Source organism: Lipotes vexillifer, unplaced genomic scaffold (genome assembly GCF_000442215.2).
Source record: "Lipotes vexillifer unplaced genomic scaffold, Lipotes_vexillifer_v1.1 scaffold1528, whole genome shotgun sequence".
NCBI classification, from domain to species: Eukaryota; Metazoa; Chordata; class Mammalia; order Artiodactyla; family Lipotidae; genus Lipotes; species Lipotes vexillifer.
This window is the reverse complement of record NW_006790148.1, coordinates 237,825-253,981: the sequence shown is the minus strand read 5'-3', so window position 1 is coordinate 253,981 and position 16,157 is coordinate 237,825. Positions and strand designations below refer to the sequence as shown.

The window sequence follows — 16,157 nt, the reverse complement described above, 5'->3', positions numbered from 1 at the left end:
TATTCCATGTGCATTTGAGAAGAAAGTATATCTGCTGCTTTTGGATGGAATATCCTATAAATATCAATTAAGTCTCATCTGATCTAATGTGTCATTTAAGGCTTGTGTTTCCTTATTAATTTTCTGTTTGGATGATCTGTCCACTGTTGTAAGTGGGATGTTAAAGTCCCCCGGTATTATTGTGTTACTGTCGATTTCCCCTTTTATGGCCATTAACATTTGCCTTACATATAGAGGTGCTCCTGTGTTGGGTGCATATATAATTGTATCATTTTCTTCCTAGATTGATCCCTTGATCATTATGTAGTGTGCTTGTCTCTTGTAACAGTCTTTATTTTAAAGTCTATTTTGTCTGATATGAATATTGCTACTCCAGCTTTCTTTGATTTCCATTTTCATAGAATACCTTTTTCCATCCCCTCACTTTCAGTCTGTATGTGTCCCGAGGTCTGAAGTGGGCCTCTTGTAGACAGTATATATACAAGTCTTGTTTTATTTTAATCTATTCAGCCAGTCTGTGTCTTTTGGTTGGAGCTTAATAATCCATTTACCTTTAAGGCAATTATCGATTTGTATGATCTTATTGCCATTTTGTTAATTGTTTTGGGATTGTTTTTGTAGGTCTTTTTTCTTCCCTTCCTCTTTTGTCCTCTTCTCTTGTGATTTGATGACTATCTTTAGTGTACGTTTGGATTCCTTTTTCTTTTTAGTGTGTATATATCATAGTTTTTTGATTTGTGGTTACCATGAGATTTTGATATAGCAGTCTATATGTAAACAAGATTGTTTTAAGTTGTTAGTCTTTTAATTTCAAATGCATTTACAATATCCTACAGTTGTACTCTCTTCTCATAATTGCTGGTTTTGATACTGTATTTGTGTGTGGATGATTTCCTTTCCATCCTGTATGTTTGCTTTTATTGTTGAGCTTTCCTATTCGTAATTTTCTTGTTCTATTTGTGGCCTTTTCTTTTCCATCTAGAGAAGTTCCTTGAGCATTTGTTGTAAAGCTGGTTTGGTGGTGCTGAATTCTCTTAGCTTTTGCTTATCTGTAAAGCTTTTGATTTTTCTGTTGAATCTGAACAAGAGCCTTGCTGGGTAGAATATTCTTGGTTGTAAATATATTGTGCCACTCCTTTCTGGCCTGCAGAGTTTCTGCTGAAAACTCAGCTGATAACCTTATGGGAGTTCCCTTGTATGATTTTTTTGTTGTTGTTGGTTTTGTTTTTTGGTTTTTTTTGGTATAGTACTGAACGTTTATTCAAGACTAGTGTGTAAAACATTTACAAATAGTCCCATGGAGGATTCACAAATATTTTAAATTCAGGATGTGGGTTTAACATTCACAGTGCATAAGGCGAAAGGTATATCAACTATGTATCTGCAACTTAATGTGAAAGAGAAAATTTTACTTTAGCAAATGCTTTCTTTACATTGAGGAAAATGTCCTTAAACATATTTTCTTTAATTTTAGTATACTCAGAATAGGGAAAAAACAGTTTCCTTTTATACAGGTCTCAAGAATTAAATAAAATTGACTCCATAGATCAGGGTTAAGAAGCACATGGTAAAGTATGGTTTCAAAATACTTACATTTTTGTTTTCAATTAAATTTCCCCAAATTGATTTTCTTTAACAATGAATAGTCTTTATTCCACTTGATAACATTTTTCATGTTAAGCAACATTATGTGCTTGTCCTCTTTAAACATTTAAAATAGTTAGGACATAGGGGCATTATCTAAAGTTTCAAACTGACAGAGAAGTCAGTTTACACACCTCCATCTTATGAATAGTGAATAAAATAAGGTATATTCTGCTGTGAATGTAATGAGAAAAAGTACTCTTACAGCAATAAAGTAGCCCTCCCTCTTACCATTACTTGAATTCCATCACACAGAAGGCAAAGAAAACAATTCCAATACTTCAGTATCTGCTAAGGATGATCTATGGCCCTTGAAGTATATGTATGTATGGACACACCCCACACACACATCTGCATAAGTATGTATGTCTGTATGTATTTAATCAATACAACTGGAGAAATCACATACAACCATGAAAAAATACAATAAAAGCAATAAATGAAAAATACTAAGTGAATAAAAGTTAACATAAGCCATAGGAGATTTCAGAGAAGGGACAGTCCCATGGATAAGAGATTAAGACTTCGAGGTGAAAGTGAGATTTGTTCTGAACCCTAAAGGACAACTATAACTGTGAAAGACTGGGAGATGAGGGTAGGATATTCCAGCTTCAGAACTGTGAATTAAGATTTTTTAAAGACACATGCCCACCAAAGCATTTCAGTAAAAAAAAAATAATGGAGATCATAGTGGAAGGGGGAAAAGAGCAATCTATGGAGAAGACCTTATATACCTTTAAATTTGAACTCGATTCTGGAATTAACAATGAACCATTAGTGGAATTTTAAACAAAGAAGTGATATGGTCAGAGCAGTCCCTTAAGGTCAAAAGGCAGGTATGCAGGCAATATTGGATAAGGAAGAGGCTGAAGGCAGTAAGTCATAATCAGAATGGTTTAGGAGAAAGTGACAGATTTAATATACTTTTGTTTATTCTACTGGCATACAAAGGACAGGGAAGAATGCCAAAAACTCTCGGCCTATCACAGGTATGACTCACTTAACAGCAGTGTGGTTTTTGTAAATCCATTAATATCCAAAGATATTTTGATCTTTTGATTCTCAATAATTCAGGGCCCACACTTATGGGTAAACTTCAGCTTCCTCATCAGAGAGCTAAAATCTCTAAAGCAGTATGTATGTAATAGTGTACTTAGCTTCTTGAAGATACCCCAGGGCTAAATGTGAATCTGTATCTCCTAGCAGTGGCTCTCAAGCTTTTCATTGAGCCAAAGAATTACCAAGGAAGCTATTTAAAATGCAGATTTCTAATCCTCATTTTAGACCTACAGAATATTCGTTTTTTAAAGATGTATCCTAGGTAATTCCTCGAGTCCATCTTAGACAAGTCATTTAAGCTCCCTAGCTTTGGTATCATTACCTGTAATATAGGTACAATATCACTGTCTTACAGAGGTGTAAGAATAATGATATGTATTATTAAGTATCCAGGAATAGTTCTGGCACTTTGTAGATGCTAATATGATAGCTCTACCTTCTCCTTAATGTGTTAATTTTGGATTTACCAATACTAGGTTTCTTAAGACTAAAGGATAGTTTCCCAGTAGACTTACAGAGTCCCTATTTGTTCTATTAACTAATAAAAGAATATGGCACCTTAGGAGAAGCTTTTCTCTTTCTATTTCTTTTCTACTGCAAAGAAGGTAGTTATTTGTGGTTTTCTTCTGTCTTTTCTCACAAAAAAAAAAGACTGGCCTTCAAACTTGGATCAAACAAGCAACACAGAGAAAGTAAGCCAAAATGAGTGAGAGAAGATGAACTATTAAGCCCATCCGCTTCCAGAACTCTTCCCTAAAACTTTTCTCCTCTTTTTGCCAGTTTCTTGGCAAATTGGACAAGGCTGTGATGGTTAAGAGTTGAGGCTAGACACAGGGGTGCTGTAGGTGCTATCACCCTTCCAGAGTGTGCTTAACCTCCTGGTTCACAGAGGGCAATGGCACGTATTCACTTGGATGCTAAAGACAAGCCCGTTTCTTGGCCAGGGCGGTCTGACTACATGAGGCAGGACACTGTACAAGAGACCTCACATCTGACTCCCATTTAGAGTACAGAAGGCCTACTCTTGCAGCCATATCCTACATACTGGCCCTTTAGTTACTTCTAGGAGGTCTTGTTGGTATATTAAGGAAGGAAAATAGGGTCAAATCCTAGCTTCACCACTGACTTAGCTGTGTAACACTGAACAAGTTATTTAACCCCAAATTCAATTTTCTCAAGTTAATTTGAAGCTGTTCTGTAGGCAGTGGGGACCTGATGGTTTTTGAGGAGGAAAGTAACTATCAAAATTAGCTCCCTTGGGCTTCCCTGATGGCGCAGTGGTTAAGAATCTGCCTGCTAATGCAGGGAACATGGGTTCGAGCCCTGGTCTGGGAAGATCCCACATGCTGCGGAGCAGCTAGGCCCATGAGCCACAACTACTGAGCCTACGCATCTGGAGCCTGTGCTCCGCAATAAGAGAGGCCGCGATAGTGAGAGGCCTGCACGCCGCGATGAAGAGTGGCCCCCACTTGCCACAACTAGAGAAAGCCCTCACACAGAAACGAAGACCCAACACAGCCAAAAATAAATAAAAAAAAAATAAATAAATAAGAAGACCCCAAGATCACTATTAAAAAAAAAAAAATTAGCTCCCTTAACCTGCTATATAGCACAGGGAGCTCAGCTCGTCACTCTGTGATGGCCCAGTTGGGTTGGATGGGGGGTTGGGGGGAGGGAGGCCCAAGAGGGAGGGGGGTGTGTGAATGATTATGGCAGATTCACTTCACTGTGCAGCAGAAACTAACACAACATTGCAAAGCAACCATACTCCAACAAAAAATTTTTAAAAATTAAAAAAAAAATTAGCTCCCTTCCCCCAAAACAGTGGCCCTCCAAAAAAAACACAGACTAATTTTTTAATACATTTTTTCTGTTAAAAAAAATAAAGTTAAATTCTCAAAGTCTAAATTAGACTAAATATAAAACTGCTGTACAACCCACTGAATGGATTTATAGTGTCCCTCAAAAGTATGTAGTCATCTTCCACCTTTTTCCTTTTTTCTAAATTCATCCTGCTCCAGTCTTGACTATCATCACATGCACTTTATTCCATCAAACATCATTTTTCAGGATCAACCTACCTGAATAATCATTAAGCCTCTTTAGAGCTTTCCCAAACTTAAATATTGTCATTTTGATTATACACCCCAAAGCATTACTTTCCTCACTTTTTTTGTTTAGTACCAGAATGTTCTAAAAAGAAACAATAAAAGTTGTTTATTTCCCTAAAAAGAGAGATCAGTATATCCAGTGGCTATTAAGTTAACCACTTAATAAAACACATCAAAAACTACTCATCCTTATGTTAATTATCTGAAATTAGAACATAATGAATTAGTTAACCTAATACTTTGCCATTTAGTTCATGCTTACAAGATTATGCAAGAAACCAAAATGGCTTCTCATAACTTGTTTGCTTTTCAAATACCTCACATTTCAACCCCATATCTATACAGAGAGGGAAAATCCAAACATACTCTCCTTACCTAAAATCAGTAGAGAGGGCTAAAAAGCATTATTTCGGACTTTTTTAGACCTTGAAAAACAGTTACACTTCCAATGTGTATTTAAATTACAAATCAGTTTTTATCCTGTGACATTGCTTCAACTTAAGTTCATCATAGTTAAATTGACTGGGCTACTGCTTCATCTTTCAAGTCAGATGGAGATTCTTTTGCATCAAGCCTCTTATTCAAGATTTCTTCTTCAGCAAAATTGACTGTTAAATTAGGTAGAAGTTCTCCAAGACTACATGGTTTTGTGGTTCTCAATCTTTGTTCCACTGGAGAAAACCTAATCAGTGGTGAAAGAGACCGTTTTCTTTCACCAAGGGACATGCATGAAGATGGTTTTGTATAGTCAGTGTGCAAATCATGAGTGCCCAAAAAGTTAAGCATACCATCAGTTTGCATGTATTGGGAAGTAAGGCTCAATTCTGGTTTGTGTCTTTCAAGTGTTTCAGGATTAGAGAGGCAAATTTCTTCCCTTTGCTTGGACAAGATTTCTTCAGAGCCTCATATCCACTGCAAGTAGCCTGTAAATTAAAGTCTGATTCTGGAGTATTCTGTCTTCCTCCCACAACACCTTCTGGGAAAATGCCACTGTGCATAGGACTATTCGGTTCCAGTTTAAAATTGGCCTCTGTACTACTGGAGCTATTAAGACTTAAGTGACCAACTTCTTATGTAAGAGTTTCATGTAATATGCCAAAATCACTATCTTTAAAACTGGAACTAATTCCACTTGATATCTGAAAAGAGTTCCATAACATACTTTTATGCATGGAAAGATCTTTGTAAGAAGCTTTCGAGTGGTCTGATATTTTAATATACTGTTCTTCACTGCTACCTATCACATCTCTCCTATTGCCTGCAGCAGGGGAGAATGTCTCTATTTGGCTAGTTTCTAAAAGCTTGTTCTGTAAAGCTGTACATTCGAAATCTTGCTTACAAATTATGTCCTTGTTTAACAAATCTGACAGATTTTGTTTTGTTGGTTCACCTATGCAACTGGTCAGCACAGGTTTCTGAAGCACACACTTGAGGCAATCTGAAACAACTTTCTCTTCAGGCAAATGAGAATGGCTAGAATCGGACACAGTGGTTGCTGAGAAAAAACTGGCCATGTTAAACTCTTTTTGATTATGCACCACAGGTAAGGATTCTGGCAATACTTCTGTATGTTCAGTATCCATCTGAATTGGTTCTGTACTTCTGTTATCTTCTAGTTTAACAGCTTTTCTCCATGAGCTCCTGCTTTCACTTATCAAGTTTTCTGGAGTTCGGGGGATTTGATTCCTTGTTAAGAATGGGTTAGAAACTAGAGAGTCAATTAGTTCCTCTAATATTACTTCTTTTCCTTTAGAAGCTGTGGTGAATCAGATAAAACTGCCCTTGCAACCTCTTCTACCAGATGATCTTGCTCTTTTTGGAATGGATCACTGTTTTTAGCTGGCAGAGACCCTCCAAATGCACTACTCTGCAATACTTGATGAAGAGTCTTCCACTTCAAGTTCTGGTGTTTTCTTAGAAACTGTTTCATTTTTCTCTCTAGGAGTTGTTGACTTTGTGTCCTTTTCAAGTAGTGTAACACTGTTTCTATCTGATGGTGAAATGGGCTGCAACAGGAAAGAAGCAGGGCTGTTGGCTAGATCACATTTAGTTTCCACTATATCACTTGCCCTTTTGCAATCATTTTCCTGGATATGTTGCTTAGGTGTATGTGGAAGTGAAGCAGGGTACCAGGGTACCCAGAATACTCTTCGCATATGCTTCTTCTGAGGCAGGATCAAATGAAAGGGTAGACATAGGTGATAAAAGATCCACAGCTGGAGTCCAACTTTTAATTAGACTGAAAGGAGGTCGAGAAATTCTTTCCAATTTTTATGCCATTCTTCTTGTTTTCCACCAATAGAATGTCTTATAGTTTTGAGATCTTCTTTTATTTTATACCTCATATGCTTCAGATCTGACAGTCTTTCTCTCTGAAATTTGGTCTCTTTCTCAAGGAAGTGAAGGTCTATTGCCAGTCTTGCTTGGTTAGCCTGACAATGTTCATATTTCATTACTTTCAAGATTTCATTTAATAACTGAATAACTGTTAAGAGATTCAATTTTCCAGCCTCTTAAACATTTCCTATGTGCAGCTGACACATTTGTTTCTCAATTTTGTCAAGTAAGAGCCTTGGAATATTGATAGCAACATTAGTTCCATCTAAAGTATATTGGTTAACCAGACTAAGGACTGAACTAACAACTTCTCTCTCTTTTTCCAAAGCCGTGAGTGTTTCATTCACTGAAGCCCACAAAGACCGAACCTTTTGAATTTTCTCTTGTATATTAATTTGGTCATCATAGGGTTCCATTTTTTTTAATTTGGTTTTGCTGTCCTATACATTCTGATCTCAAATTTCATATTTGTTTAACTGACAGTTGTGCATTTTCGGGTAACACTATCTTCTCTTTGCAAAATTTGTAAAACTCTGTTATGTGCTACATGGCATCTGGCAATGCACTTGCACAAATCTTGTGGCTTTACGTTAAATATCTCTGTAAAATGTACAGAAGAATTTTTAGAATGGGTTTTTATATAATTTATTGCAACAAATCTTGCAAAGTGATACATCAGATGAATAAACTTAGGACCACCAGGAGAAAGAAACAGTGAACCAACAACTTGAGGAAAGCTACTTCCACATTCAGCAGAAATCTTTTTTAACCATTCACAGCAGTGTTTTCGGAATTCAGTATCACATTTTTGGTCAAATGGAGGCCAACGAAGTTTGAAAACTTCTTTAGTGAGAGACTGCTCAAGCATTTGAAACAAAAAATAAGAAGCTATCTGAAAGGCATCACTGTTCAACTTGTCAAACATGTTCACTCCGAGGTGCGTGTGCGACACGATCTTTCCACCGGCTATAGTCGCCTAGCCCGGCTCGAAGCTGAGTGCCTGCAGATACATCCAGAGATGCTCCTTCTAGAAAGAAGTGACCCAGGCCGAACTCATCTTCGCGGTAGGCAGGGCCCGGCAAAGGAAGACAGCGCAGTCTCCAACGACTGAGAGGGCCCCTCAGGCTTTTTCCCTACGGGTATCCTGAGATGGCGGTGGCCCCTCCATTGCCACCACCTGATCCTCTCGCCCAGAACCATTTCGCCTCACATGCCTCAAGTGGCCTAAGACTCTAAAGTCTCAGGGAATTAGAGCCTCTAACGGTAGTACTTCACAGCGGCCAAAGCGAAGTTACCACCCCTTGTATGTTATTTGTGCTTTCTCTTGTTGCTTTTAATATTTTTTCTTTGTCTTTAATTTTTGTCAGTTTGATTAACATGTGTCTTGGCCTGTTGCTACTTGGGTTTATCCTGCATGGGACTCTATGCTTTCGAGACTGAATGTTTCCTCTCCCACGTTAGCAAAGTTTTTGGCTATAATCTCTTCAAATAATTTCTTGGACCTTTCTCTTTCTCTTTTCCTTCTGGGACCCCTATAATGTGAATTTATTGCATTTAATGCTGCCCAAGAGGTCTCTGATACTGCTCACTTACCCATTCTTCTGCCTTATTTATTCCACTATAGATTCCTTCTAGTGTATTTTTCATTCCAGTTATTGTATTGTTCATCTGTGTTTGTTCTTTAAATCTTCTAGGACTTGTTAAACATTTTTTGTGTCTTCTTGATCTGTGCCTCCATTCTTTTTCTAAGATCTTGGATCATCTTTACTCTGAATTATTTTGGGGGGAAGATTGCCTAACTCCACTTCACTTCACTTGTTCTTCTGGGTTTTCATCTCGTTCCTTCATCTGGAATATACTCCTCTGCCGTCTCATTTTGTCTGACTTTTCTGTGTTTGCGGTCTCCTTTCCGCAGGCTGCAGGATCGTAGTTTCTCTTCCTTCTGGTGTTTGCACCCTTGTGGGTGAGTTTGGGTCAGGGGCTTGTGCAGGTTTCCTGGAGGGAGGGACTGGTGCCTGCCCACTGGTGTGTGGAACTGTGTGTTGTCCCTCTGGTTGACAGGGCCATGTCAAGGGGTGTGTTTAGAAGTGGCTGTGAGCTCAGTACAACTTTAGGCAGCCTGTCTGCCGATGGCCGGGGCTGTGTTCTCCCTTTGCTGGTTGTTTGGCCTGAGGCATCCCAGCACTGGAGCCTACAGGCTGTTGTGTGGAGCCAGGTCTCAGTGCCAAAATGGCCACCTCTCGGACAGCTCGTGCCAATCAATGTTTTCTGGGGCCTCCACCTCCAGTCTCCTTGCCCCTCCTCTGCACCACAGCCAACCCACACCTCCCCAGGAGACCCTCCACAGCACACAGGGTGGTCTAGCCCAGGCTCCTGTGGAGTCACTGCTTTGTCTGGGTCCCAGTGTACGTGAAATCTTGTGTGCAGCCTCCAAGAGTGCAGTTTCTATTTCCCCCAGTCCTGTGGAGCTCCTGTGCTCAAGCCCTGCTGGCCTTCAAAGCCAAATGCTCTCGAGGCTCCAGCTTCTGATGCCAGACCCTCAGGCTATGGAACCTCACCTGGGGCTCAGAACTATCACTACTGTGGGAGAACCTCTGGGATATAATAATTTTCCAGTTTGTGGGTCTCTCACCCAAAGGGTATGGGATTTGATTATATCACGGAAGCGCCCCTTCTACCGACTCGTTGTGGCTTCTTCTTTGTCTTTGGGTGTAAAATTTTTTTTTTGGTAGGTTCCAGTCTTTTTTGTTGATGGTCGCTCAGGAGTTAGTTGTGATTTTGGTGTTTTTGTAAGAGGAGGTAAGCTCAAGTTCTTCTACTCCACCATCTTGTCCAGAATTGAGGGGCTACTTTTAGTTTGGATGCTTTCTGCCTCTTTCGTCAGTGTGTACTGGCCATTATCCCCTTGATATGGGGTGCATAGGTGCAGTGGCCCTTGCGTGCTCTCCTGGTATGGCAGGGGCAGTGGTCCACCCCCAACCATGGGTCTCTCAGTGGCACCACTGGCTACGCGCCCCCAGGACAGCAGGGGCATCAATAGGCCCCTGCTCCTGGGTCTCCCAGTGGTGGCTACGGCCCACGCATTCCCAGGACAGCAGGAGCAGTGATTGGTGCCTGCTCACCCCCCATGTGTGCTCCCCATATGGCAGGGGCAGCAACTAGCTTCTGTTCCCAGGTCTCCTAGCTGTGGCAGGGCCCACTCACCCCCAGGACAGTGGGGACACCAATTGGCACCTGCGCACAGGTCCCCAAGTTTCGGTTAGCAGCCCATGCCCACTTCTGGAGCCCATGATGATGGTAGCAGCTCATGCCCACCCCAAGAGCTCATATAGTTGGTGTTCTGTTGCCTGAGAGCATGCACACAGGGAAAGAAGCTCCTATGGCAGTCCCACCCTGTCCTCGTGCACCCCCCAGTAATGGTGACTTGCCCCTCTGGCATGCCCAGGTTCTTCCAAGTACACCCTCAGTTGCCACAGTCCAGCGGCTTCAGGCTGTCTCCCCACAGGCAACGCTGTTCCTCTCCCTGGGTTTGACCTCTGAAGCCCAAGCTTCAGCACGCAGCCCCCACCCATACCAGTGGATGAGCATCTCAGGCTAGGGAGCACAGGGTGGCAGTAGGTCACTCCATTTTGCCTTCCACACACTGGTTGCTGCACTCTCCTCAGAGGCTCTGAAGCTCCCCTCCGTCCAGGCTGATCTCCCTGAAGGTGAGGGGACTTCCTAGGGTGTGAGAACCTTTCCTCCTTCCCAACTCCCTCCCTGGGGCACAGGTCCCATCACAACTCCTTTTTCTTTTTTTTTTTTTTTCTTTTGTCCTTATGTGGAGGTTTTCTTGCCCTTTCGGAAGTCTGAGGTCTTCTGCCAGTGTTCAGTAGTTGTTCTGTGCAAATTGTTCCACTTGAAGATGTGTTTCGGATGTGTTTGTGGAAGGAGGTGAGCTCCACATCCTACTCCTCAGGCATCTTGATTCCTCCTCATAATGCATATAATTTGTACAGAAATTTCTGCTATTAGTCCAGAAAGTTTTTCATTTAACGTTGCTTACATTTTAAAGATAACTGCAGTCAGAATAATAGGTTAAAATGTGAGCTTTTATAAATAGAACAAAAATTACTGTTTGTATATTTATTGCCTTTCCCTTTCCCAAGGCCACTAAAGAGATTCCACTTTGTTTCTTCCCTTCACTTGACTTCTGAAAGGCTTTAGCAGGAAGCAATTTTGAGATTCTACGAGGGCAGGTGGGGAGGGAGAAAAGGGTGAGGGAGTAATTTTTCTGGGAGTTTTATGGAGTGGGAATCTGGGAAAGCCTGGGTGTGAGGGAATACATGAGAGAAGAAAGAAGGATTTTTAAAAGTATTGTTCAAGAAATGACAATAAAGAACTTCAGTTATTTCGAAATTAGTCTTTGACTGTCATCGGGTTCCTCCGGCCACAACACAGCTTGGGATGAGAGAACATAGGTGAGTGATTTAATAAGACTGGGAATATCAAAAGATTTATATCAGTAATTGAGATGGGAGTATGGGGGCAGAGAGCACAAGCTAATATGGAAGTGGAAGTTCTTGCTACATTGATTGTTGTTCCTTTCAGTTATTGTCAATCAAGATTTGTTTATTCTTTTATTTTAATTTATTTATTTTTGGCTCTGTTGAGTCTTCGTTGCTGCACGTGGGCTCTGTCTAGTTGTGGCGATCAGGGGCTACTGTTCATTGCGGTGTGCGGGCTTCTCACTGCGGTGGCTTCTCTTGTTGTGGAGCACGGGCTCTAGGTGCATGGGCTTCAGTAGTTATGGCACGCAGGCTCAGTAGTTGTGGCTCAGGGGCTCTAGAGTGCAAGCTCAGTAGTTGTGGCTCACAGGCTTAGTTGCTCCGCAGCATGTGGGATCTTCCCGAACCAGGGATCAAACCCATGTCCCCTGCATTGGCAGGTGGATTCTTAACTACTGTGCCACCAGGGAAGTCCCTATTTATTCTTTTAAGGAAAAAATTATGTAGCTGATTTATGACCTACAACTTCTTTTATAATATAAATAACAATTACACTTTTTTTTCTTGGGTACTGAATTTTATGTTGGCTTGGGGGAAGGGAACATAGGAAGGAGAAGTAGAGTAAAATTTCACTCAGTATGTCTTTCCTACATATGAAACAAACTTGGCAAGTCTATATTTTCTCTTTTTGTCCTGTCATCCATCATATTCTGCTCTATGATATTAGCCAAAGTGATAACATTTTCTCTAATTGGAAATGTAGGACATAGTCTGTAAAGTAACTAGACGTCAGATGCGTTCTTCAAGATTTTAATGATATCAATCAACATGGCAGTCATTTTCTTTCTTTTAACCTTATCTATTGTTTCAGCATTCAAAATTAAATTTAGGAAGATACAACAGGTAAAAAGATTCCTAGAGTAATCCTTCACATAGTAACTGTTAAGAGAATGGTCTTTGATATTATTTATGTATGTAGCATAAACATTACATGCTATTTCTATATATAAATTTCCAAAAGGGGGAAGGGAGAGTAATTTTTATAGACTCACTGATAGCTCAGATTTTTTTTTAAAGAAACATTGCTTTTATTTGACTGGATTGTTTCATTTCATTATCAACATTTCTGATTTCATCTGGCTTAAAACACCTAGTATTATTACTTTAGAGCAGAATAGATTGGTCATGTAAGAAAAATGGTCGCTTGGGGCCTTTCAGCAGAACCTACCATGTAAGGCTAATCTTTCATAGATTAGAAAGATGGATCACCAGTGTTCTTGTTTTTATTTCTGTGAACGCAGAAATTGGAAAAGGAATTGAAAACGTAGAGGTGATAAGGACTAATTCATTTATGCATTTTGTTGGTAATATGATCTTGTAATGATAGTTTTACTATCGTTAACACTCAAATTACTTCGTGAACAAAATGAAATCTCAAATTTAGTAATTAGGTGAGTTCAGAAACAGGTACACAGCTAATGGTCTTGCAAACTAGAAAAAATCCATTAGTTGGAAATTATCTGTGCATTGTTTTCTTGCAGGGAACAAATCACAAGACAGTGGCATAGCAGAGATGGAAGAACTTCCCATACCACATAACATCAGAATAAGCAACATTACATGTGACTCATTCAAGATTTCATGGGAAATGGATTCAAAATCAAAAGACCGTATTACACACTATTTCATTGACCTCAATAAGAAAGAGAACAAGAACTCCAATAAATTTAAACACAAGGTAAAATTCTAACACATCCTTATATTCATTTGTATCTTAAAGCTTTCTAAGTATGAGGACATTTTGAAAGAAGGAATAATGTTCTATTAATTACTAATATATATTTGACATTGGGAAGAATAAAAATTATATGTCATTTAAAAGCCCTATTCCTTCAAGAAATTGTGTAAGAAAATGAAATGCCAAATATATGGGTAAAATACATTTTTTTCTGGGAAAGCTGAAATCTTGACTCATACAGACATAGAAATTAACATGTGTTAAAGATTTTCTTTAACACATTAATGAGGTAACTGATGAGGTATTACAGCCAATTCAAAGGATGATCCAGAAAAAGACATTTTTATGGATCAGGATATTGAAATAAATGTTTAAGTGGAGGCAAAACTGGTATGGGGTGCGGGAAGAGCAAGGGCAGGCAAGGAGGGTTTTACTTCCACTGGGCAAAATTCACTTGCATGTACTTAGACAAGAATAACTGAATTGTTATCAGTAGTCTACAAATTACAGAGTTGTAAAATAGATTCCACAAAATCAGAAGATAGCCAGAAGAGTGTGCTGTAGTCAATTCACAGTTTTCCACTGAAGCACACATTTTTCCCTATAACTGCCAAATGAAGAATGTGATGGCAGCTTATAAACTGTAGGATATTTGTCAAAATACCTAAGGGCTGAAAATTGCTTTATGTGGTCAATTTTATTTTATGGTTTGAGAATAAAAATTAACCTTTAGGTGTTTTAGACATGTAACAATTCTCTGATATTTATTCTCTTACCTGTCTGCTTATCACATATCTTTTCTGATACATACATTCCTTCAGATGTAGCTGTAGAGAGGATAATAGTTATCTGCCTTAAGAATTCTTTCTTATGTTTCAGTATTTTCACTGATATGAAACTGATCTTATTTTAATACTGATAATAAATTTTAACTTGGCAAATCTTTTGGAAGAATTGTCTTATCTTGTCTGGAAATTATGCATTTTACTAGATGTGTAATTACACATACTAATGGTAAGTGAGGCTTATACACACAAATAAGTGTGAGAGAGAGAACAAGATTGATGTCATTATTTTCCCATGTTCCAATTTTAATTATTCCTTCTAGTGTTGGATATCCTCTTTGCTGACATTTGCTTTCTTAAATTAGCTTTGAAATATTTAGTATTAAATGGTGAGGAGTCAAGATTTGACCCCCTTTCTTCATTCCACACTTAGAATACCATATCTTTGGAAATATAGTGAATACTCAACTAGCAGGTTTATTTACCTTATTAATCATTGTTTAAAAATACCTAAACTTTTCTGTGACACTTAGGCTCCATATTTGAATACAAGTAAAGCAAATGTTACCTCATTTGTATGTAAAACTGAATCATTTAAAAATATTTATTTAAAAAATCTGTCCCGTGACATATAAAATATTTAGTAATGGGCTACTCTGAAAAAATTATTGCATAGTATATATTAAACAAATATAATATTTTAAAATGCTAAATCTGTTGAATTTTTATTTCATGTTTCTGTTTTTTGTATTGTTTTATCATTTAGTATTAGAATATTGCATTTTAAGGAGCATATTAAGGAGTGTACAGAGAATAACATTATACTAGAAATCAAGAAAACAAATCCAAGTACATTTATGTCATTAGCTTAGCTGTATGATCTTGGCATGTCTCTTGATCAAATTGGGCCTTAATTTTTACATCTGAAGAATAAGAGATTTGAACATATTAATTGCTAAATATCTTTAAAAAGGAAACTTGTGTCATCAGCCAGGAATTTAATAAGTTACTCCACATTGTTTACAATTGATTCAAGTTATACTACTAAATTAATTCATTTCCTTCCTCCCTCCCTTCCTTCCTTTCTTTCTACTTTTCTTTCTTCCTTTCTTAGGATGTTCCAACAAAACTGGTGGCAAAAGCTGTTCCCTTGCCGATGACTGTCCGTGGACACTGGTTTTTGAGCCCAAGAACTGAGTATACAGTAGCAGTGCAGACCGCCTCAAAACAAGTTGATGGTGATTATGTTGTGTCTGAATGGAGTGAAATTATAGAATTCTGCACAGCAGGTAAGAGAACTGGGTATAAATACAGAAAAAAAAAAACCTTATTTGATAGTTCCTGGAAAACTAATTATAGAAAATACATTCTTTTTTATAATTATGAAGTGATATGTATTGCATTGGTCATTTTTGCATTGCCAGTAGCATTATGTGACAGAACAAATTGATTAGAAGGAGTGGAGGTTCTCAGCAAAAACTGGGTAATGGCATTAATTACTTCTGTGCTACATGCACAGTCTGATTTTTCAAAGTAAAAGCTTTGCAAATAAAAATTGATACAGTATAAAAATATACTCAGCATATTTTGCAGTTCATTTTGAGAGAGAGCGAGCTTTTTCCTTCCTCTTTTTTTGTTCATTTCTTACTTTCACAGTCTTGAAAGAAAAAAGCCAGGAACATCATTCTCTAATTTAAGGGAATGCAGGCAGATTGCAATGACTTACCTAGAAGATATGTTACTGGATTTTTGACTTGAATGCTGATAATCTATCTCTAAACTAGTGTCATGTGAGAGAGAGAGAGTGTGTGTGTGTGTGTGTGTGTGTGTGTGTCTTTGCTTCATTAGAAAGTACTGGATAGGTTCCTTAAAAAACTAAAAATAGAACTACCATACGACCCAGCAATCCCACTACTGGGCATATACCCTGAGAAAGCCATAATTCAAAAAGAGTCATGTACCACAATGTTCATTGCAGCTCTGTTTACAATAGCCA

The 16,157-nt window shown here is 38.6% G+C and overlaps 1 protein-coding gene and 1 pseudogene across 2 annotated transcripts in view; one reads left to right on the top strand and one right to left on the bottom strand.

Moving 5' to 3' along the window:
• Positions 1 to 16,157, top strand: part of PHYHIPL (phytanoyl-CoA 2-hydroxylase interacting protein like) — a 99,808-nt gene that overhangs the window by 74,262 nt on the left and 9,389 nt on the right. For both annotated transcript variants that reach the window (XM_007463245.1, XM_007463246.1), the window contains exons 2-3: positions 13,180 to 13,376; positions 15,276 to 15,450. In XM_007463245.1, coding sequence (XP_007463307.1) covers positions 13,180 to 13,376; positions 15,276 to 15,450 — 372 coding nt within the window. The remainder of the gene's footprint in view (positions 1 to 13,179; positions 13,377 to 15,275; positions 15,451 to 16,157) is intronic.
• Positions 5,328 to 8,208, bottom strand: LOC103083343 (HAUS augmin-like complex subunit 6; annotated as a pseudogene).